The sequence below is a fragment of the Gavialis gangeticus genome, unplaced genomic scaffold (assembly GCF_001723915.1).
Source record: "Gavialis gangeticus isolate Ggan-Ray unplaced genomic scaffold, GavGan_comp1, whole genome shotgun sequence".
NCBI classification, from domain to species: Eukaryota; Metazoa; Chordata; order Crocodylia; family Gavialidae; genus Gavialis; species Gavialis gangeticus.
In genome coordinates, this window is record NW_017729024.1 from 68,558,640 (window position 1) to 68,580,361 (window position 21,722).

General features: G+C 44.4%; 2 protein-coding genes across 4 annotated transcripts in view; one reads left to right on the top strand and one right to left on the bottom strand.

Annotated features, from left to right (window-relative positions):
* Positions 1–1,527: 1,527 nt before the first annotated feature.
* Positions 1,528–21,693, bottom strand: GIN1 (gypsy retrotransposon integrase 1). 2 transcript variants are annotated; one of them, XM_019517234.1, is made up of 9 exons: positions 21,554–21,693; positions 18,011–18,241; positions 17,443–17,588; positions 16,448–16,641; positions 12,592–12,897; positions 9,825–10,013; positions 9,557–9,733; positions 8,958–9,246; positions 1,528–4,062 (listed from the first exon to the last, which is right to left on the bottom strand). In XM_019517234.1, the coding sequence occupies exons 3-9, from the start codon at positions 17,579–17,581 to the stop codon at positions 3,755–3,757; spliced, it is 1,602 nt and encodes a 533-aa protein (XP_019372779.1). In that variant the 5' UTR covers positions 17,582–17,588; positions 18,011–18,241; positions 21,554–21,693; the 3' UTR covers positions 1,528–3,754. The 2 variants fall into 2 exon arrangements, with proteins under 2 accessions (XP_019372779.1, XP_019372778.1); XM_019517233.1 differs by lacking the exon at positions 18,011–18,241 and having other exon boundaries at positions 21,554–21,692.
* Positions 21,473–21,722, top strand: part of PPIP5K2 (diphosphoinositol pentakisphosphate kinase 2) — a 120,909-nt gene continuing 120,659 nt past the window's right edge. Inside the window, exon 1 of one of the 2 annotated variants that reach the window (XM_019517221.1) lies at positions 21,473–21,567. The gene's annotated coding sequence lies outside the window, so the exon portion shown is untranslated. Of the gene's footprint in view, positions 21,603–21,722 lie in introns of both variants that reach the window. The other variant, XM_019517220.1, reaches the window with a different exon arrangement.

The window sequence follows — 21,722 nt, forward strand, 5'->3', positions numbered from 1 at the left end:
TCTTTTAATGTAGGATTTTGAAGTATAATAATTTTAAAGATCACAGGAGGAAGCAAGAACTGACTGGGTAACATTTCCTTCAAGATAACAGACAAAACAGGTAATCAATTTCCAAGACCAGAATGTTTTTTAAATCAAGCTCTCTGTGAGCTCACTCTTCCTATTTGATGGGAACTCTCTAAAATTGTCTTCTAATACATATTATTCATTTTCTGGATTTCTAAATGCTCTGTTTACAAGATCTAAACTGGCCTAATAGTTCTTTTAATATACTGTGAAGCAAACTAGGCACTAGTTCCCTGCAAACACTTGAAAATCCTGTTTTCTCCCCTAGTTTTTTTTGTCCTTTAATTTAAAACAATCAGTGCCTTTATAGTCTGATGCAGAGCAGAGAGAAAAGCGCCCACTCGTATTAGGCAGATTAATCAAATGCATCAGCTCCATCCCTAAAAGAGAAATATCCCCATACCCACTTGTGATATCACAAGGGGTTACTGAGGTCAGTATAAGAATATCTACCAGAAAAGGCCATCAATCTTGGCACTACACCCAAACAAGCAGATAAAACGGTTATCCAGCTTTCAAGAACGACGTTTCCAGGAGCTTTGTTGCTGCCTCCTGTGAAAGCCAAATCATGTGTCATCACTTTGATTCGGCCATGGAGCAGGGATTCTATTGAGGGGAAAAAAGATAGTAAGTATTCATGTCTCATCTGTGGATAAAAATGGAAACATTTTAGCACAGCATGGGTAATAGCTGCATGGGTTTTTATGTTCTAGGTACAGGAAGGGGCCAAGGTAAGTCAGTGTTCTGTTTCTTATTTAAATACACACTTAGTGTGGTACAGATACTTCCTACTGTAGTGTGACTCCCCATTGTTTGATATCAGCTAATAGTACATGCAAAAGTAGTATCAGTTTAAAAAAGGGGGGGAGAAGGGAGAGAGAGAGAGGGAAGAAAAAATTGCCATGTTTCTGTGCTAGGGAATTGGCCCAATTCAACTTTTCCTTTCACTCTATATTCCCTGAACACCTTCATTCTATTGTTTCTGTGTAGCTAAATGCACCACCAGGTGGCACAAACTACCCTGTAAAGAATTAATGTGGGAAATCAAATAATTTGCAGGTGTCCTGTTGCAAATTAAATGTGTGTGTGCAACTGATGGAGAACAGCATAGTTGAGGTAGGTCAAATACAAATAGTATCTCATTAATTTTCTCTGGGAAGATCAGAACTGCCACAAATACTGACGGCATATTTTAGGGGGAGAATTGCACAAAGCATTCCTACCGACTTCTCCAGACATGCTGGCTTTTCTGCCATACCCACAGCAAGGGTTCAGGCTTCCAGTTACCTCTCCTGCAATTTTGCTCCTGATTGTTCCAGGAAGGGGCAAATAGAAAATGTCTTTGGAAATCCACAATTCCTTTTGCTAAATCTTCTTCTTCTGACTATATCCAGTGAGTGATCCAGGCTGGTGAATTCAGTGTCTGCTTCCATGCTAGTAGACATATAATTACCAAGAAACTGTGAACCACGTATTCCTTTACTTTCCTGCTTAACATGTGATCAGTTTGGTGGTTTCTGTTTGGGATACTGAAGATATGACAGGCAGATTCTCTGCTGTTTCTAGTAGGGATAGAGCAAACTAGGAGGCAGCTCCACAGTTGTCTGATACATACCTGAAGAAACTGTCCACTAGCTGGAAATTGCCAGAGCACTCCTTGTGCAAACAGTGTGAAGTTAGGAGATAGACAAGAACAGCTTTGCCTGGTCTTACCCCAGGAGGGAATGTATAGATACAGAGGAAGCAGTAGAGAATTGCCCAATCACCCTGGCCCTCTGACAAATGGGAGTCCAGTGAAAAAAGTCTGTGCTGCTATAACTCAAAATGTTGCCCTAATGTGCATGGGCAAAGGCACAAAATCAAAATGTTATCAGGGCTATTTCCTATTTGTGAATGCATTTGCATTCATATTTTTTGTAATGTAGATCTATTTTGATTGAATTTCCTAAGATTTTTTTAAATTCATTTTAGAAAAAAGAGAGAGGAGATTCTATCACGCCCAACTGAAGGGTGAACAGTTGACAACCTGCAGGTTTTAGTTTCCAATTTTTACCTAAAGAGTAATTTTTTTCCCAGGAAAAATGGACTTGATTTAATCAAACTCTTCCACGGGAAACCCAGTGTCCAATCAGTTCTAATGGTACTTCCTCTCTAGTGCTGTTTCCACATATGTATAACAAAGTGGACAATACTTTCTGTCCTTTGGCCTTGGGCAATAAGAGCTGTGAGGTGCAGAGAATGGCTGATATTAATCAGTCCACAAAACAGGTGAAACTACAACTGGCTTCCAGTTCTGTGCTCCTTTCCCTAGGCCAGGGCTGTCCAACTGGCAAGCTGCAGCCTGCTGAGGGTTAACATGCTCTCACCTGTCCACTGCTAAGCTGTCCTTATCACTTGGATGGCAGCATCAGCTGAGGTGCTCAGGGGTCCCCCTCCAGCTTCTGGTGCATGCCCCTGCTCCAGGGGGGCAGTGTGGCATAGCACAGTACAGCCCACCATGCTAGGGGAGCCAGCAGGGAAGCCCATGGAAGGGCCTTATGTACAATGCACCATATAGCCTGGAGGAGCCATAGCTTCCACGGTGTGCAGTCCCTGGCTGCTTAGAAGCTGAACACCCCTGCCCTAGGCCAAAGAGGTGGGAAGCAGGGAAAAGAAGGTGGTATCCTCCTTTTGTACCTTCATTCAGTTCAGGTGTAAACATGGGGGCATGTAAAGAGCACTAAGGCAAGTACACAAAGGGGTTTTATAGTTATTTAACTGAATCTTGGCATATTTTCAAAGGGGAAAAGTAAGACATGAGGAAGTCAGATGTAGCAAGCTCTCTTTTAAGGTAAGAATTCTGGTGAGAAGAAGAGTGCAGGAGACTGAAGATGGATGCAGAGCTGCTGGCCTTCCTTTAGGCAGGCTGGAGACATGCATGAAGGGTTTCATACAGACACAGACTTCAGCCTGCCTGATAAACTCTAACCTCCTTTCCCTGGCAGAGAGCTTTGCTAAACTCTCTATTACCAGAAACAGAAACTAATTTCAGCATTCTTGCTTCTGGTTACATCAGGACAGAAATAGTACTTCCTTATGGCTGTAAGCCTGCTTGCTTCATGTGCAAAACTCTTCATGTATTCAACTTCTGGTAGTTGCTATTTTCTGAGATCATGCAGCTTTGGGCAAGAGCCTGCAACTTCCAATAGGACTGAGAACTATTTCAGGGCAGCTTAAGGACAGTCTGAACTATCTTAGCTTCCTGGGACTGAAGGCAGTGATGTACTTCAGGTTGTAGTCACTTACAAGATCTGTACACAAAGGAACAAGTCACGTCTAATGATTAATGAAGAGGTCATATAATGTAATGACTGGCTATGACTTTTGTAATCAAGAACCAGAAAAATAAAGTAAGACTAGATTAATCTATCAATACATTGTAGCTTAAACTGAAATTCAGTCTGATGAAATGTGCTTTTACTGTGCTCTCCCCGTGTTCTTTGTGGAACAAAGGCACATTAGGTTCATATACAGAAATGAAACCCCACAGTCCTACAATATTCCAAAGCACATACAGTAGTAAATAAGTGAAAGTATTTAATAGTTATAATTTAGTCAAAGGATGAAGAACTTCCAAAGTTTTTTTCAGCCTACCACCAAAGCGTAGAACCATTTCTGCCACAGAGGAATAACATGGAGTTTTATTTACTTAGGTATCCTCTATTTTGGTCTGAAGAGGCCAACAGGTGGAGGGCCACTGCTCTGAATTTACATTAGCCGGTGGAATGTTGTTATCTTCCATAAATACAGAAAGATCACTTTTTTGTGACTTTTGCTGACTTTTACATGTTGACAGTTCAAGGCCTTTGTCAGGTGGAGGCAACTCATCATTTGTTGTAAAGGTGTTTCCTTCCCCTTCAGTGATCGTATCTTGGTGGACCAGCCCACAGGATCTTTCAGATAAGCCAACATAGTCATGGTCAACCACTATTGCACCTTGTAGAAAGTAATGCTCGTCTGCAACAACAAAATGTGTGTTAGAACATTTCCTTCACTTCACATTAAGTCATTTTTAGCTGATGCTGGACAAACTAAGGAAGATTAAAGCAGTTTCTGTATTATGGCAATACCATCTTAGTGCTGGCTTTCAAGGTAGATCCATAAAAAGGGACTGAGGGGGACTTTGGGGACCTAAATCCATACCTGTGATCCAGGACATCCTGTTTACTGGTAGCCTAAATCTGGAGGTGCCTAAACTAAGCAGCAGGCCTGTCTATTATTTATCTCAGTTTCCTATGTGTTTTTCCAAGACATGACCGGAACTGCTCTTATCTGAGTAGCAAGGTATCTAATTCCACTGATTTGAACCCCACTGAAACCTAGAACCCGGGTGAAATTATATCTAAATCCTCTGAGGAGCCCCATCTAGGGGACCCGGGGGAGGGTGGGCACACTAGGCTGAAGAAGATCTTAAGAGTAAAGATTATACTTAATACTAAATGCCAGTATATACTACTGTTATTAGATCTTCTACCAGATTTCAAAGTACCCAAGGGCTGGACTTCTGATTCAACTGGTTATAGTTAGAATGTTTTTTTCATTTTAGTCAAACTCATTTTGTGCTTAAGAATAAGGTAGAGCAGGTACGCCTTTCTTTTCTAAAGGTAATAGAAACAAACTGTTCTCTCAGAGCTTGTTTTAATGAGAAAAACCTGCAAACCAGGAAAGATTTTACATTTAAGCACAGGTATTACCATTGTTGAAGAATAGCTAGTGCATCTACATAGGGCACTAACAGTGCTTTAGTGGGCATATCTACATGTGCAGTTACAGCACCTGAGTAAACTGAGGAACTTATTGCTCTAGAGTTAATTGTTCCTGAGTGCACTGTTTGAACATGCGCCTGGGAGCAATTTACCTCAGAGTACTAAGCACAAGCCAGGTTGGAGCAGCCCTGGCTGGCAGGGGGTTCTAGGGATCAGCCTGCCAGCCTGGAGCTGCTCCCCCTGGCCCAATGGAGGCTCAAGCAGCCCCCACACTGAAGTACCCTCATGCTACAGTCAGCTGGATAGCATCTATACATGTGCTGCCACAGTGTTTTTTACTCTGCAGCAGGCTAGTACTTGTATTTATTTGTATTTGCAAGTACTAGCCTGCTGCCAAGTAAATTAGTTTAGCCTACCCTAATAGGGGCATACATGCAGATGATGAGACGTTAGCGGTGCAGCTAACTAGTCTACTGTGCAGTAAATGTCTCATGCAGATGTGCCATGTAGCCACATCCAGATGTGCATGGATGTTTGGTTCCCCAGGGGCAACTAGCAGCAGCGCACCTTATGCTATCACTCGTTGTCCCCAGAGAATGCCTGTGCCACATGCCCTCTGGTGCGAGGCAAGTTACCCCAGGCAGGGTAGGGGAGGCTGAAGCCAGCACCATGCTGGCCCTGGCAGCCTTACCTGGGGTTCTGGGGGCCTCCCAGGGCTGCAGCAGCGGTGATCCTGCTGCATTGAGCCTGGCCGGCCACAGAGTTCGACTCTGGCCAGCCAGACTCCAGTTTGGATGGCGCATGCTGCTGCCATGTGCACCGCTCCACTTTTTTTCCCCCACAGTTTTTTGACCCCTGGACATCCTTGCAGTGCAGAGAACAATGGAACATGCAGTATGTGGTGCCATAGACGTGTCTGCAATGCCACATACTGCATGGCCGTGCTCATCTGGACATGACCTGTAAGGTTTAATTTAATCCAATTCCAAAAGTGTCTGCATGGGGGCCTATTATAGAATGGGTATTATATTCTTTGGGCTATTTCCCCAGGTAGAGAAGCCTTAATTCCATGTAAATGCCTGAGCCCCTGAGCTGTTGATTGGTCTCCAATAGGGTGAAACCACTAACTTGTCTTCTGTCAAATTCCAATATCCTTACTCCCAACTGTTTACAAAGTAAAGAGGTCCTGCTGACTGCTGGAATGCAACTTGAAGTGTTTGCATTGCTGCTATGGTCTGGCATTTTCTTTTGAAAGCCTGAATCACCTCCCTTCCCCACCTTATTACCCGTAAATACCAGAGTTTTTAGGTTTCGCAACAGATTTCTCTCACTTTGGACTTTTCCCTTTATTTGGCAATTGGTAACTTTACTCTATGATGCATAACTTCAGAAAGAGAAAAATCAAAGTTTAGATTCAGGTTAAGCAGAATGTTATAGTAAACATGTTAGGCCCTGATCCTGCAAAGACTCATCTGATTAACATTTCATGTTGAGAATCGCTCTACAGTAGTCATGGTAACAGTTGCAAGTCCATGGGAATGTGTGTGCACATAAAGTTAAGTACACGTATATCCTCACAGACATCCAGGAGCCTTAAAGAGAACAGAGGACTAATGCTGGGCCCTGGTATCATCACATAAGAAACATAAAAGTTAATTTCTCATTACATCTCTGGGAAATTAAAAAACACCCAATTTTTCTTCCCGTGATCCGTCATGTACAGAGGCAGGCAACAGACTTAAGAATTGCCTTCTCCTATGAAAAAAAGGCTAAGTACAGACAGTCAAAAGGCCCACGGTGGAATCAATCAAACCTTTGTAGATTTCTCTAAGCCAGGGTTTCCCAACCTTTTTAGATCACAGACCAGAAATGACCATGGACCGGCAAACTGAGAATCGGCAAACTGCAGTACGGAAGTGACTGGGATACTGTGGAGTGGCAGTATGCTGGTCACTTCCGGACTTCCGATCTGGCAGCCAATGCTCCTGTGGACCGGCAGCCAACCCTTCCAGGGCACGACCCAGGGGTTGGGAACCTCTGCTCTAAGCTGCAAAGAATAAATCAGAAAAGAACAGAACACACATTCTGCCATCAGTGGGGCTGAAGGAGCCACAGGCATGCCTGCACTGGCCCCCGGCAGCAGCCTGAGGGCACTGCCACACACCTCCCAGTGTGCTGCACACTTCCAAAGGTAGCTGAGCCAAGCCAATCAGCAGGGCAGACCTGACTGGCTGCTGAGCACACCTCCCCTCCACCCCCTGCTGTCAGCCTCAGGGAGGGGGAGAGCCAATAGAGAATCTCTCCCCACCCCACCATGGGCCCTCCCCATCCCACCTGGGCCCCCTCCCTGACTCAGGCAGAATCACTGCAGGTGGCACCATGAGGGCTTTCTCTGCTCCCCAACTGACTGGCCCTCTGCATCAGCACAGCCAGTGGGGAAGCAGAGAAAGCCCTTGTAGCAGGAGCACAGGCCTCTGCTTACCGTCCAGCCCCCAGTCCCCAACAGGGGGCAGGGCTGGGGAATGCAGCCATGCCAGGACAGTCAGCAGGGGACCAGAGAAAACCCCTGCGGTGCATTCCCTCTTCAGCAGTTCTCGCTGGGTGGGGGGGGGCATGGCAAGACTGGGGTCCTCAGTTTTCCCCCTCATTCCCCCCCCCCCCCAGACCCTAACAAATGGCAGGGGCTGGGGCTAGGGAATGCAGCGGTGCCGGGGCAGTCAGCGTGGGAGTGGAGAAAGCCCCCGTGGTGCACGCCCCCCCCCCCGTGGTTCTGGCTGTGTGGGGGGGCAAAGGTGGGGGCTTCAGCTCCCTCCCCACCCTGCACAGCCCAGCTGACAGATGCAGGCAGGACACAGGGCTGGGGAGTAGAGGCTTTGCTGCCTCGGCTCTGTGACAGCCCAGGGACAGATAAGATGAAGTGCAGGCCAAGGCTAGCCCACCTGCCCCACAAGAAGGAGTTAGCAGGGAGGTGCAAAGCATCCTGGGAGGCTGGCGGACTGCAAGGTAACTTACATCAGGAGGCGATCTGGCACAGAAGTTCAACAGAACATTTTAACCTAAACTGAATAAATCTGATACTACATCCATCCAGATCTATTTTAAATTGGGTTCCACCATTTTGAAACCAGTCTATGTGCACTCAACTTCTGTTCTTTTACAGGTTTAGACTGGCTTTTAATCCCCTATTCTGGTTTATGTTCAATTTCTATTCCTAGCCAAAAAGTTCAAAAGTTGGTTTTAGGTTACTTTTCTAAGTTCCTTGGCTTTTAAAAAAAATGACACTGGTGCATTTTTAACAGCAGGTTCTGTACACATGTCCTAATAGCATGGCATTTAAAAAACAAATAGACTAAGCTCAATAGCTATGTTCTGTGGCAAAGGGCTTAGCTATTCACTACTTTCCAAATGTCATGTTAGGTGACTCAGCGATAATACTAGTGGGAGAAAAAAAAGCTGTTTTCTGATTACAAGCAGCAATGCATATCAGTTCTTTTCTGCAACTGAACATGTTACATAAAGGGTAGAGATTGGGAGGGCATGTGGGAATTTTCAGTAACACTTACTATTAAAGAGTAGAAGATAAGATTTTAAGGTTTAGACATATAAACAGAAATCTCATCGCTACAATCCCCCAGAAACAGTCCCCTGAACTGGATTTTGCATTACAGGTATCTTATTACAGCATTAGAAACATTCATACATTAATTAGCACCATCTTGCATTAGTCAAAAGGACCACATTTCTCAAAATATGAAAACTATCTTAAATTCAATTTTACCATGAACACAAATCCTAATTACAGCACACCTGCTTCTGATCACAGCAGGACAGAAACAAAATTAGAACATTTATTTTTTTTAATGTAGTTCAGCCTAATTTTACTGTTAATCTGTTTTCACCAGCCACCGTGAAGCGAGCCAAACTCTGTCAGAAGTCAGTTTAATAGAGCTATTTTTAAACGGGGTTTAAACACGATTCCTTAGTTCTGTCCGCAGCCCAGCATAGAATGCAGGCCAGACCCTACCCAAACATTTACTGCAAAGGTATTAATTACTATAAAGACTTTTTGTAATTAACACTGATATATTTGGTTGGCATTGTCCCCTCTTCTGCCAGTGAGTGGTGTTAGAAAAATAAAAGGCTTACCTTGATCACTGGATCCTCTTATATATGGCTTAAGGTGAGACATTTTGATGGGTCTTTTCAATCTGGACCCTGTGTTATCACGTAGTATTGCACACCCATTATCTGTGATATAATCTATAATGCAGGGACCAACCCACTCTGATTGGAAACGGCCATCTTTCCACCAGTTCTTCTTTTGTCTAAGTACTTCATGTCCAACTTTGAGGTGAAGTGGATTCAATTGCTTTGGCTTCCTTTTAATAATGAACTTATTTCTCGTTTGCTGTTCATCCTGAGTACTTTTCACCGTCTACAGAAACAAACAAGATATGTTAAAGCTTATTTTCCTAAAAAATATGCAGTTCCTTTTAATATTGATGGAACGTGGAGCCTGTAAGGAAGCATGCAGAAGTAGTACACCAAAAAGATCTCTGGACAATTTTTTTTACATAGAAACGCAGGGGTGGAAGAATACACAAGAAGTTAATCCATCAGTTAATTCCTCATCAAGTATACCTAATGTTCTTCAGGTGTTTGTTTTACATGTCCAGAATAGTCCAGAATAGTCATGTAATGTCTTTTCAGTCGTCTCAATGATAGCATTTAAGCGTAAGATTTACCTGGCAATCTGTAGCTTTCCTTTCCTCCAATATTTGATTAGTTTGTTTAACTGCTTCAAGTATTTTGGCAAACATACATTTATTATCCTCTTCAACTTCCTGTGGTATGTTTGAAATCTCTGATATATATGGGTTCCGATTAAACATCTGGAAATAAGGTGTGTTTGGGGCTAGCTCCTATTTAAAGGGAAAAAAGGCAAAATTAGCATGCAACTCTGTGACCAACTTCAGTCACAACTTGCAACATATAGACAGAGCCTAAACACACCAAATGTGTCAAGTTAAAAGCATAGGCAATAGCAGATAAATGATCATCCCAGTCATTTGGATGGTCCATGCAGTATTTGTTAAGAAAGGTTTTGATTTTCTTGCATGTTCTTTCATTTGTGTCCTCCACCCGAGGGTACGACATTACTATTTGTTTCATTCCAAAGAGCGCAAATAGTTCTTTGTTTATCTGTAAAGACAAAAAGATATGAGCATTGTTTCCATGCACTGCAATATGCTGTGCCTAAGTAATACACTCAGTATAATTCCTATCTTTTTGATAACCACGTAGTTCTGGGAAAATATTGTCTTGTATGTGCATCTCTACAAGGAAGCTCAGACTTACATGGCAGAGTGGCCTAAAGAAATGAAAACAGATCTAGAACCATGGAATTTAAGATTCATAAACTAAATTCTGCCACAGATTCACTGCCTGGCCTCAACAAGTCAGTCAGTCTCTCCCCTGATCTAGATAAATTTAGAGGTGTTGTGAGGATTTGTGTTTACAAAGACCTTTGAAAGTATAAAATTCCTCAAGCATCACTTATGTTATTTTCCACATAGTTCAAACCTAACAAAAAAAAAAAATCATCTGACAGCAAAAAATCAGAGGCCAAAAATGTTTCAGATGTTAATTTAGGTGCAGTTGCTGAATTACACTAATCTCAGGCATGTCACTTTGTTTCATCCAGTCAAAATATCATTAGATGCAAAACAGATGCAAATACAATTTTAAAAAAATGGTTTTGACTTTCAGTATCAGAAGTTTTCAAAGGCAGTTTTCAAAAGTGTCTTGCAACCTCTGAAGCAATGACTGTATTAGTTACAGAAAGTGGAACTGGCAAAAGTTCAAGTGCTCTACCTATCTCCAGCTGGCATATGGTTCACAGGAATCACAGAGGCGTAAATTAGATTATCCTCCCATGCTACTCTAACCTGCTGCCAAGTTGGGGCAGAGAATCAGGAGCTGTAAATGACGACTCGCCCTCAGCTTTTTCTCTCCCAGGACAAGAATCGCTTCTGGTGCTGGGAAGGAGCAGGGAGGGTGGGAGACCTTTGAAGAGGAGGTAGCAAAGCCAATTCAAATATTTGCAAGGGTATGACATTGGGAACACATTATCAGCTGATGAGCAAAAACAGGTTTAACACATTTATTTTCAATGACCATAAAGCCATCCCTGAGCCCCAGGCTGGACACCAGTGCACATGCACAGTAAGGTAGGGTGTAGCAACATACAGGCCATGGGCTGAATCTGGCCCACAGAGATGGAGGACTTTGCCTGTGCCTGTGCCCATTCCCATGTCAGGGCTGGGGAGCTGTGCTGTCGTTGTACAACTTTCAGTTTCACCTGTGCTGCTGCCACCTTCTCTCCACCCTCCCAGCTTCCAGTCTGACAAAGACCTGATGGCATTGGCAGTATAACACTGCCAGGGGACTTCCCTCCGATCTGCACTAGAGTCAGACAGCTGGGACCTGTTTTCATGCCACTGCCACTTTTCCCAGGTCCCCTGCTCCATTGCTATGGCAAGTTTTAAGCCTCTAACCAAAGGGGACCTGTACTGAGGCTGGGCATCTGCAAACTGTATCCATGCTGATGCCGCTTCTCCTCACTCCCTGTACCCCTCCCTCCTACCTCTTCTCCAGTGGTGCAGACACAACTGCAAGCTGCCTATGCACCACAGATTTGGGGGGAGGGGTAGCAGCAGCAGCACATATGCAGTTTGCAGATGCCTGGTCCCTGCACAAGCCTTCACCAGCTGGAAGCTGCACCTTCATTGCTGCCACTTTTCCCAGCCCCCTGGGTGCATCTTCCAGCTTGTGGGGACCTGAGCTGGGGCAGAGCAGCTTCCAGCTGTGCTCACACTACTGTGGGAGTTGGGGGGTGAGGGAGAGGGGGAGGGAGGAGAAGGAGCAACAAAGATGCAGTTTGCAGATGTCCAGCTCCAGTGCAGGTCCCCATCAGTTGGAAGCTGAAAGCACGCTGCATCCAGGAAGGGCCAGGGGCTGGGAAAAGCAGCAGCAGCATAAGACATGCTCCCAGCTGCACAGCCCAAGCATGGGTGTGGGGAAAGCTCTCTGCTGCTGACACTCCATGGAAGTCACCCAGCCCATGGCCAGACCACAGCCAGGTTGTTCCATCCTGCAGCTTGTTAATAAGTTGCTGGCCCCTGTAGTAAAGTATCCTCAAACTCTAGTACAGAGAAGAGGCACAGCATTTCTAAAAAGAACAGGGATGTGACTTAGGTTGTAAATTCCCTGTAAGTTTTGTAAAGCACAAACTTTGTTCTGTGCTTGTGCGGTCCCATGCAAGGTGGGTTCTTGTTGTCTGACTGGCATTTCCAGGTGTATCTATGCTAGAAATAAGAAAGGAAACAGGCTGCACTAGAATCTTTGCTCATAAACCATTAAACAATTACAATTCAAGAAGAATAATCTATCATTTGCTGCTATTCAAATATTTTGATTTCTCCTCAATCTTTAGTGATAGCTTTACCTTTTAGTGATCAGAGATCAGAGAGAAAAAAGTATATACAAGGGAGAATCCACGCACAATTAATCTTCATCCTGGAAGATCCTGGACCAGGTTCTAACTCTTCAGAAATCACAGCAAACTCAAAAGCCTTTACCCCAGCTAGATAATTTAGGACCATCAGCTTTTATAAACAAGTCACTACAAATCCAGCACCTGAATGTCAGGGATGGTCTAAAATACTAGATTATTGCAATCTTTCCAAAATAACATCTTTGCACGGTTGGTTTCCCGTACCTGATCAACAAGCTCTTCTCCTTGATCAATAGCCATTTTTTGAGGTGGCCCATACAAAAAAAACACACTGACAACTGCCTTAGCAATTTCAGTTGCTGAGATGTCAGCCAGTGGAAGAACCACAACCCATTTTGTGAACAAGTCTGTTATGATTATGACATACACATGGCTTCTGCTGGTGGCATCAAAAGGTCCCATTAGGTCTATAGTAACTGCTGTCCATGGTTCCTCTGCTTTGATAGGGTGCAATATGGGTGATGTAACAGCTGTGTTCTTTGCCACCTGGCAAAGCTGACAAGCATACACCTGGGAAGAAAAACAATAGAGAGAGAGATTAATAAAAACTGACAGACACAGAGTTAATACGATCAATAGAATAAAAATAGAAATATCTATTATTTTAATGAGGCCCTGGAGATAACCATGTCAGTCATGCACCATCAATTTACATTCATTCACACTTCTCCAACCTATTATTATTTAATTTCTGAACCAGATCTTTAGCTAAAGAAAGAAAACACATTTTGCATATTGGGGGTAGATGTACTAAAATGAACTAGTTTACAGTTGAACCTCTAACTTCCTGATCCTGAGAGAGGGTCCCCTCACTCCCACCTTTACTAAGGTGCTTAGGTACTGCCAGGTGGATGGACCCACCTACTTCTAGCTCCATCCTTTCAGAGCTACAAATGAAAGAAACCAATAACTTGTCTGTTGTAATTTGGCCACCAAAGAAACCAAAAAGAAAGTCTGTGCTGAACAGGAGGACCAGTCAAATGAAACAAAGAGCTAGAGAAACTGGTGGAACATAAATTATTTAAGTGGACTCAGAAAATTCTTAAACATTACTGGCAAAGTCTGGAAGGGGCCCTGAGATGGCCTTGGGGAGACCTCCACAAAGACCAGCAAAATGGTCCCAAGGAAGTTTCTGCAAAAAAAATGTTGAATTTCTGTGAATTGCCCAAAAATTCTGACAGGTGTCCCTGAACAAGTTAGGTATAGCAGGTAAATTGGAAAGAGGGGTTCTGGGGATATTATAAAATGGTGAAGTCCTTAACTGTGGACAGAGGGAGGGTTATCTGTGTCCCACCACAGGAACATTGCAGTTTTATGATATAAATTAAAAAAGAGAGTTCTCCATCTGCTAATGCCACTGAAGGATTTAACCTGTGGAGACCACCAGAGGACAGGGAGCTGGTATGACATGTCTTGGTGTGGAACTGACTTGCATTGTATCTTAAGCTTTTTCTTCATCTTTAGTCCTACTTTAGCAGCACAGAAGTGAGGTACATGGAAAAGATGATGTTAGCTTTATGCTGTTTGCGGTAACATGGTACAGTCCAAGATTCAGTCTATATTAAAAGCAGAGACATTTTTTTTTTAAACACCTAATCTGTAAGATGCATCACACTCTTCAGGAACTGAAAGTCCTAACAGCAACAAATATTTGGCTACACTGAACATTTGGGTGTAGCTGTACAAACGCAAATCTCGTCTCAGGACCAGATTTTATCTGGTGCTTATGTGAATGGGGGGCAAGGACTTTTTCCAGCCATCTGACCTGTATCAGAGGGATACCTAAAACCAAAGAGAGACAAGGATTGGTGGACACAGCTTCAGTCCTTACCCGTGTTCTAATGACCTGTATATAGTACATATACCCCATAAAAGGACACAGCAGTGACCTTGCACATGAGCACCAGGAGGCATTTTGGGTTGCTAATGCTGGAGGAGTACCAGGGAGCATTCAAACGTAGTATAGTTCCTTATCATTTATTAGAATGATCCCAGCACTCATTCCTGCCCAGGGCAGGGGGTTGGACTTGATGATCTGTTCAGGTCCCTTCCGACCCCAGAAACTATGAAACTAACTGTGAAACTATGAATGGTCTGAGATTTATTGAACTACACAGTTAACAAAAGGAGAAACAGCAAGTACTGCACATTTATGAGCAGGTCACTGATACTAGTAATCTAGATTGGAGTTGGCAAAATACCACCCATGGGCTCAATCTGGCCCACCAATGGATTTTATCCAGCCCAAGGCAGGTCCCCTGGCCCTGCCTGACCCAGACGCAGGGGGCAACCCTGGCTGTGGCATGTGCAACTGGTCCCGGCACTCCTGGGCATGCAGTGGGGCTGGGGCAGTACAGTAGCTGGACTTTGCTTCCTGGCAGCCCTAGCAGTGGTGGCTTCTGGCTGCTACTGCCAGAGTCACCATCACTGTCAAACTTAACCCTACTGCCCAAGCACCCTGACTTGTCTGCCCCACACCCACTGCCAGGGGTGTTGAATGGAAAAGGCAGGTGAGGTCTCCATGCAGACTGGCTCAGGATCCTCTTGGGCAGGGTGCGCTTGACTGGGCAGGTGGGACAGGGCTGCGGGTGGGCAGGGAGCGGCTCTCAGCAGTGGGACAGGCAGATCATGGGGCAGTGACAGCGTGGGGCTGCGATCTGCTCCCTGCATGCCCTTGCCCCAACCCTGCACTGTCACAGCCCCACAATCCCAGCCCAGGCTCTACCCACCCATCCTGCTCCCTGCCTGCCCACAGCCCCATTCCATCTGCCCAGCATCATGTGCCCTGCTCATGTAGGTCCCAGGCCAGTCTCCGTGGAGACCCCAAGATCACCAGGTGGTGACAGCGTGGGGCCAGGCCCCAGGGTAGAGCCACTTAGGGAGCTTTAAGTTGTTGCAGGCTGCAGGGAGAGGAGGGTGCTGTCCCAGCCCAGTGCAGTGTGGGGGGTAATGACCTGGCCCATGACAGCTCACCAAAATTCCCAAGGTGTCTCTCTAGCCCAAATAATTGCCCACCCCTAATCTTGGTCTACATGGGGCAAGGCACCTCTGCGCATACTACCTCATAAACCAGAAGCAGTGTAGCCATGTGGTCTTCTGAAGGGTGGAGCTTGCACGTGCATACACAACAGCACCGTAACATGGCTACAGTGCTTGCTAATCAGAGGCGGTGTATCTCAAGACTTGAGCTCTGCAGACATATCCTTAAAGCTTGTACTTCCCAACTTGTTACTATATAAATGCAATGGTGTTAACTTAAAAAGTCAAGAAGCATACACACTTTGCTGAATAAGGGTTTTATAGCTACAAAGAGCCCAGCCAAAATCCTGAGGATCTAGCCCAGTGACTCAGTTTTTCCCTAGTATCAATGTTTAATTTGTTTCTAGTTTTCTAACAAAATTCCCTGCTCCCCTATCAGCCCCTTAGTGATACAGGCTGGAATTATCAGAAGTCCCTCGGTGACTTATGAACAGGAGTCTCACCAAAAACATATGGAGCTTAGGTAGATTTGTCAGAAGTACCCAGGAACATAAGTCTCATTAAATGCCAAGAGATTTTATGTACTTAAGTCTCTTAGGTATGTTGACACAACAGTGGTAGCATGACATTGCCAAGATGCTACTGAACAAACCCTGCCTACCAATTCAGCTTGCATGCTCTAAATCTTGAAATATGCTGATGGAGACATTCTAGGGTTTTCTTCTATGGCCACTTTTGAAAGTCTCCGAAGTGGCTGAGAGCCACTGTCTGGAATAACCATATTGGTATATTTCTGGGTTTGGAATATGTGACCAGGAGCAGATGGACAAGGGCATATTTATTACACCCCAGCTGGGATATGCTGCTGCCACTACTGTATGGACATGTCCTTTGGGGGAGGGAAGGGGAGAATTAAAATACATTTTATTTTAAGCAAAATATCTTTTCAGATACTTGCACAATTCATGTAAGAGAAAAAAATTAAAAGAATCCTACAAAGTAATCAGAAGTAAATAAACGCAAATAAATTTAGCACAGAGACTGGATGAAAAAAACAAAACTCTATAGCTATGACTCATACCCACTGTTTGACATCATTTGTTACAGAAGTCCAGTAGTAACTAGATTCCACTAAGGTCAGAGTCCTTGATATACCATGATGACTGCCTGCAGTATTCGCGTGACATTTTTCTAGCACTTTCTTCTTCTCCTCATCTGAAAAAACTACCAAGCGCATTTGTTTTCTGTCTTTTCCTACATAGAATAACTTATTTTCTGGAAGAAAACAAAACAAACGCATTATGTTAATACTAAGAATTCTCTGGCTGTTTTGCCAATTGAATTATTTGGCATGCTTAGTTATAGGTTTTAATCAAACTGATTTTACCCATCTTTTTCAGTTGTGCACAGGTCTGTATTAAATATTTTACGAAGGAATATCTGGTCTCTCCCAGCACAAAAGAAACTGCATTCCCTCATATAAATTCTCTGAAGTACAACCTGTTGTTATTTTAAATGAAGCACATTGCTTGCCTGCTATAACTGCTTCACCAGCTGGTTTGTAACACCACTTCCTCTCTACCCTTCCCTTCTCAGAGTACTACTTCAAGAGGTAGAATAGGAAGAGCAGGCATAAGCACAAGAACAGAGCTGTGAAATGGAACAGGGAGGAACTCTAGGATCAAGGAAATGCAGCACGTGGCAAATCTATCTCTGGATTTTACTCTACTCTCATATATACTCTTCATGTGATGCAGTAAATGTTCCTTGTCTGGAACTGAAGATCAGGATTCATCTTTTAGGTTCCTATGACTCATGGCCCCTAACTACTGCAGGTTTCACCAGGAAATAAAGTGGACTTTAATTGTTTCTTTAAATATAACTTAACCAGGTGAAAAGAGGCCAAACTAGATCACGCCAACTATTTCTACATGCCAACAAGGATAGACATGAGAGCTTGCAATTATAAAGCAAGTACAAGGAAATCTGGTGGCAAGCACAGTCTTACTGTATTCTGATAGCAAAAAAATAAAAACAAAACCCATTCCCCAAAATGGTAAGAGCATTTTTTTTTACCTTTGAAAACAAATTTTTTGGCTGCTCTTCTTATTCCACTTCTTTCACTCGACAGTGTTGTTGGATGATACTCTCCTGTTCGTTTGTAATGTGAAATCTGTTTCAGATGAAGACCACCATTCTTCCCACTACGGACCATTTTTCATCTAAGTAAAACAGATAAATGCTTTCAAATTTATTTGCTGTGACTTTCACTCCAAGGAGACCAGATCCCACCCAACCCCAGTATTCCCTTCTGCCTCAACATCAAGAGATAAAGTCAAACCATAAGATCCTCCGTTAACCTCCCTCTCTTGGACATGGACAAGGCTGTTGCATTTCAGTTTTACCTAATGGAGCCACAGGGCTTTTTTCTTTGATTTTTCCTGAGTGTGAGTGAAGCCTAGACATTTTACCTGGCACTGGGTTTCTAGACATACTCTCCGGTGCAGATTCTAATTCTAACACCCCACACTGAGAGCTGTAACCCCAACTCCCCGGTCCAACTGCTTAGACTATGAGATTAGTGTGAGTCTCCCAGTTGATTTCTCAGAGTTCCAACTTTGAAGGCCCTCTTTTTACAGTTTACCTCTTCATGAACACGGTCCAAGTCTCCTCTCTGAAATACAGCCCTCTGGTTGTTTCTCATGCCCTAACTTCGTTTGTCCAACTGGACCACCCAATCTCTGTGGCTTTTAAAGAAGCTGGAGTTCTAAAGAAGTTGGAGAATCCAGGTTTTAGCTAAGATGCAGTTTGCTCTGCTCAGGCCAATTTTTATTTAGGTGCTGCCTCATCACAGATGTGCCTTCACACCATCCCCCTGTCCCTCAACAAGAGGAATACAAAATAAAGATACAGGAAATTAAAAAAAAATTCAAAACAGTATTCACAAGGTATATATGTTTCCCAAATTATCAGGGCATGAAAAGTTACATCCTAACTAATATATCTAAGGATATCCTCCAGATTAAGTTTACACTTTCTAACTAAAATCTATTTTTCTCGGCAATTTTATCACCTATAAATTTCTGGCCATTTCTGACCACTTTACGCCATTGTACTCGTCACTACATTCCACTATTTTTTACGTAATGTGCACAAAGTCTATCGCATTTTGTTGATTCCTTTACCCATACATAATGTTGTTTTGTAAATTTTATTTTTAAAATTCCATACAATTGGGCTTCCAACACATCACTTGTAGATAAACTGAAGCCACCAAGAGAGAGATTTCTATTTGATTTTTAAAGACCTGGATGACTCAAATACAAGGGTTTTGCTGTCTGTTCTAAGCATTTATACAGACAGTCTCCTTCTTGAAGGAGGAGGGAAAAACAGGCAAAAGTAACTCCTCAAACAGACTGCCATGAAAGCTTGTTTTGCTCACTAATCTGCTAGGCAAACGGAATTCTGAAATCCCAAGTCAGACTGCGCTTCAGGCAACAATTACTTTCCGACACAGGCTGATTTTCCTCTGTTCATGAAAACTGAAATGCCATTAATAAAATGCATCATCTGTGCAAGAAAAATCTTGGCTCTAGCAATAAGTTTCAGAATAATTACCATTTAATGACAAGTGAAGGGCAGAAACATCCATGCAAGCTCCATGAATTTTTTTAAGCAGCTATTTTTATAAAGCTGATCCAGTAGCAAGAAACAAGTCCTCAAAATACCACAGTTTGATCCTACTCCCACTATTTCATTTGGAACAAAATGAAGCCCTGATATTGGTGTGCCACATATATCATTCCTTACTACAGGTAGGTCATTAGTTTTGGTACATAAGCAATTTTCCCCTCTTACCTTTGTACTGAGTCACAAGACTAGACTTCATGATCATACATAATATGACAGATAGTCTTAATGTTTATACTATCATAGATGATTAAGAAAAACTGACACCAGCCAGTTATTTTGGAAGGGGTGGACTGTACCTTGCATTGTGACACTGCTGCCCATTTCAACATTAAAAAATTATGCCAGTGAGTTTTGTTTTTCAGTTTGCTGACTCTAACTGTTCAGGTGAGGGTGTAAATACATAAATATATTGAGCAAGTGATACTGCATGTTTGCAGTCAACTTGATTCCATTAATATCAATAATGTGCACCTAAGCTACATGTTGCTGTGGCATCCCACTTTCCTTAAACAAAAGCATCTGTTGTAATGTTTGGAAGTGTTGTAGAAGGCTGTATGATAGAAATGTGTTTTAATTCAGAAAGAGGTTTCAATCCAGAAGACACATGAGTATGTGCTTAAATGTTTTGTTAGTTTCAGACCTAGAAGAAAAAGCCAAATAAGGTTTACTTTGTAACCATTTGGAGTGTTCTTCATCCCTTTCCAATTCTTCCCTCCTTGCCATTTCCTTTTGTTCACAGCAAATTGGGGCATTCTCTGTTTTTGTTATAAGCCACATTATTACAGAAGACCACACAGTTACTTGTCCTTCATGTTCATCTGAATACCAAATGCTAAGATAACACTTTACTTGATGGCTGTAAAGTTCAGTACCTCTGAAGCAGACTGTTTTGCAGAAATGGAAAGAAAGTAAGGACAAGAGACTGAAATCCCCATGTAACCAGAACTCTATTTGCACTAGTTTCTTGGATAGAACAATGGCACCTGCTGATTTTATGGTAAGTTTCCCTTGTCAATGCTCATCAGCCCTGAACACCTACACAGTCTCATTCTCAACTGCACACCCTATCTCAGGCCACATTCTACCACCACTACTCAGCTTTCTCCACCGTTCTCCATCACTCAGCCTACAGGACCTCAGAGTCATTTATCATCACAGAGGCTCCATGTATTTCTTTATAAAATAAGCAAAACTGTATGTCCTTCCTCCTAGGATAATGGCGAGTGATGCAAGGCAGTCAGAGATCACTATTGTATGGCTCCACTGCTGGGATTCACAGGAGCTTGTCACCCATGCACTGCGCTCTGTGGGCTCAAGGATAGCATGTTCCATGCAGATACTTGAGTCCCAGCTGCAGAGTGGGTCTCCCTTGTGTAAGATGCTGCCGCCCTGAGGCATCATCCTACTAACATCATCTTAGGTAGAAACAGAAGTTGCATTTATGCCGCCATAAAGATTTGTATGGTGGCACGACTGGCGAGCAAATAGCCCTACCCTTTGTTGTGCCATACCAGTGTCTCTGACATAAAGTGGTAATAAATTGTGTGGCTTTACTGGAGCAGACATCTGTTTGCTCTGCTGTGGGAGAGCACAGGTGGCTCCAAGCTGCTCACGCTCCCCAGCTGTCCTGGGCAGGTGCTCTAGGGCCTTGAAGGGTCTGATCCTGGGCACCCCAGGTAGGACTGGGCACTTCAAGTCCCCAGAGCACTTGCCTGGCTTTCCCTGCTTTCAGAGAAAGAGAGTGTCCTGGGGGGATCTTGGGACATGTTTCTGTAGGTGGGGGAGCCCCCCAACATCCTGGCACAGGCAGCGTTTTCCCCTTTTGTAAAGGCACAGGGGGGGTAAGGAATCTCCTTGAAGGGTAAATTTAGTAGCCCCCACTCAGACATGTCCCAAGACTCCCTTGGGTGCATCTGTGTAAGTGGGAATGCCAGGCACATACTCCAGGGGCTTGACCTGCGCCAGGGTGCCCAGGAACAGCCGCCTGGGACAACAGGACCCTGCCTTGGCACATGGCAGTGGAGGAGGTGGCAACCCTGGGGCACAGGGACACGTTACCCCTTGTCCCGCCTAGGGCGCCACATAACGTGGGACAAAGGTCAATACGCGCCTCCCGCTTAAAGCCCCTCAGCTGTGGCAGGGCGCGGTTCGGCACATCTGTCTGCCCCTCCCCCCGGCCCCGCCTGAGGGACTCCGGCTCCCGGCATGCACCACGCCGCGTCCGGGGTCACTGACACCGGCGTGACGGTGGGTGGAGCGCGTGCAGGGACCCCCGCCCTCACGGGGGACGCAATGCGCGCCGGGAGCTGTAGTCCCTACCCCCGCCGGCTCCGAGCTCCCGCACATGCGCACAACCACCCCGGCGCGATTCATTTTATTTCTTCCCCCACCCTTCTCTCCCGCCCTGCCCCACTCCCGCATCGTAAAGGAGCCGGGCGTTGCGCCTCGAGGCTACGGGCTGCAGCGAGGAGCCGCCGAGGCCCCAGTCACGCACCTGGCCCAGCGGACGTATCGCGATACTTTGTCTCGCGCAGCGGAGGCTTGTGCGTAATTTTTTTCTTTTTTTTTTTCCACCCCCACACTGTCCTGAAGCTCCGCGCCCGCGACTTATGTGACGCCGCCGGAACTGACGGAAAGGAGGCGGGGCCGTCCGGCCGGGTTCG

Coding starts and splice junctions, on each gene's coding strand:
- GIN1 (XM_019517234.1), bottom strand. CDS start 17,581: ATGGTCCGTAGTGGGAAGAATGGTGGTCTTCATCTGAAACAGATTTCA. Junction 9,247..9,556: donor GGAAAGCTACAGATTGCCAG/GTAAATCTTACG, acceptor TTGTTTCTGTAG/ACGGTGAAAAGTACTCAGGA. Junction 4,063..8,957: donor AAGAGGATCCAGTGATCAAG/GTAAGCCTTTTA, acceptor TTGTTGTTGCAG/ACGAGCATTACTTTCTACAA.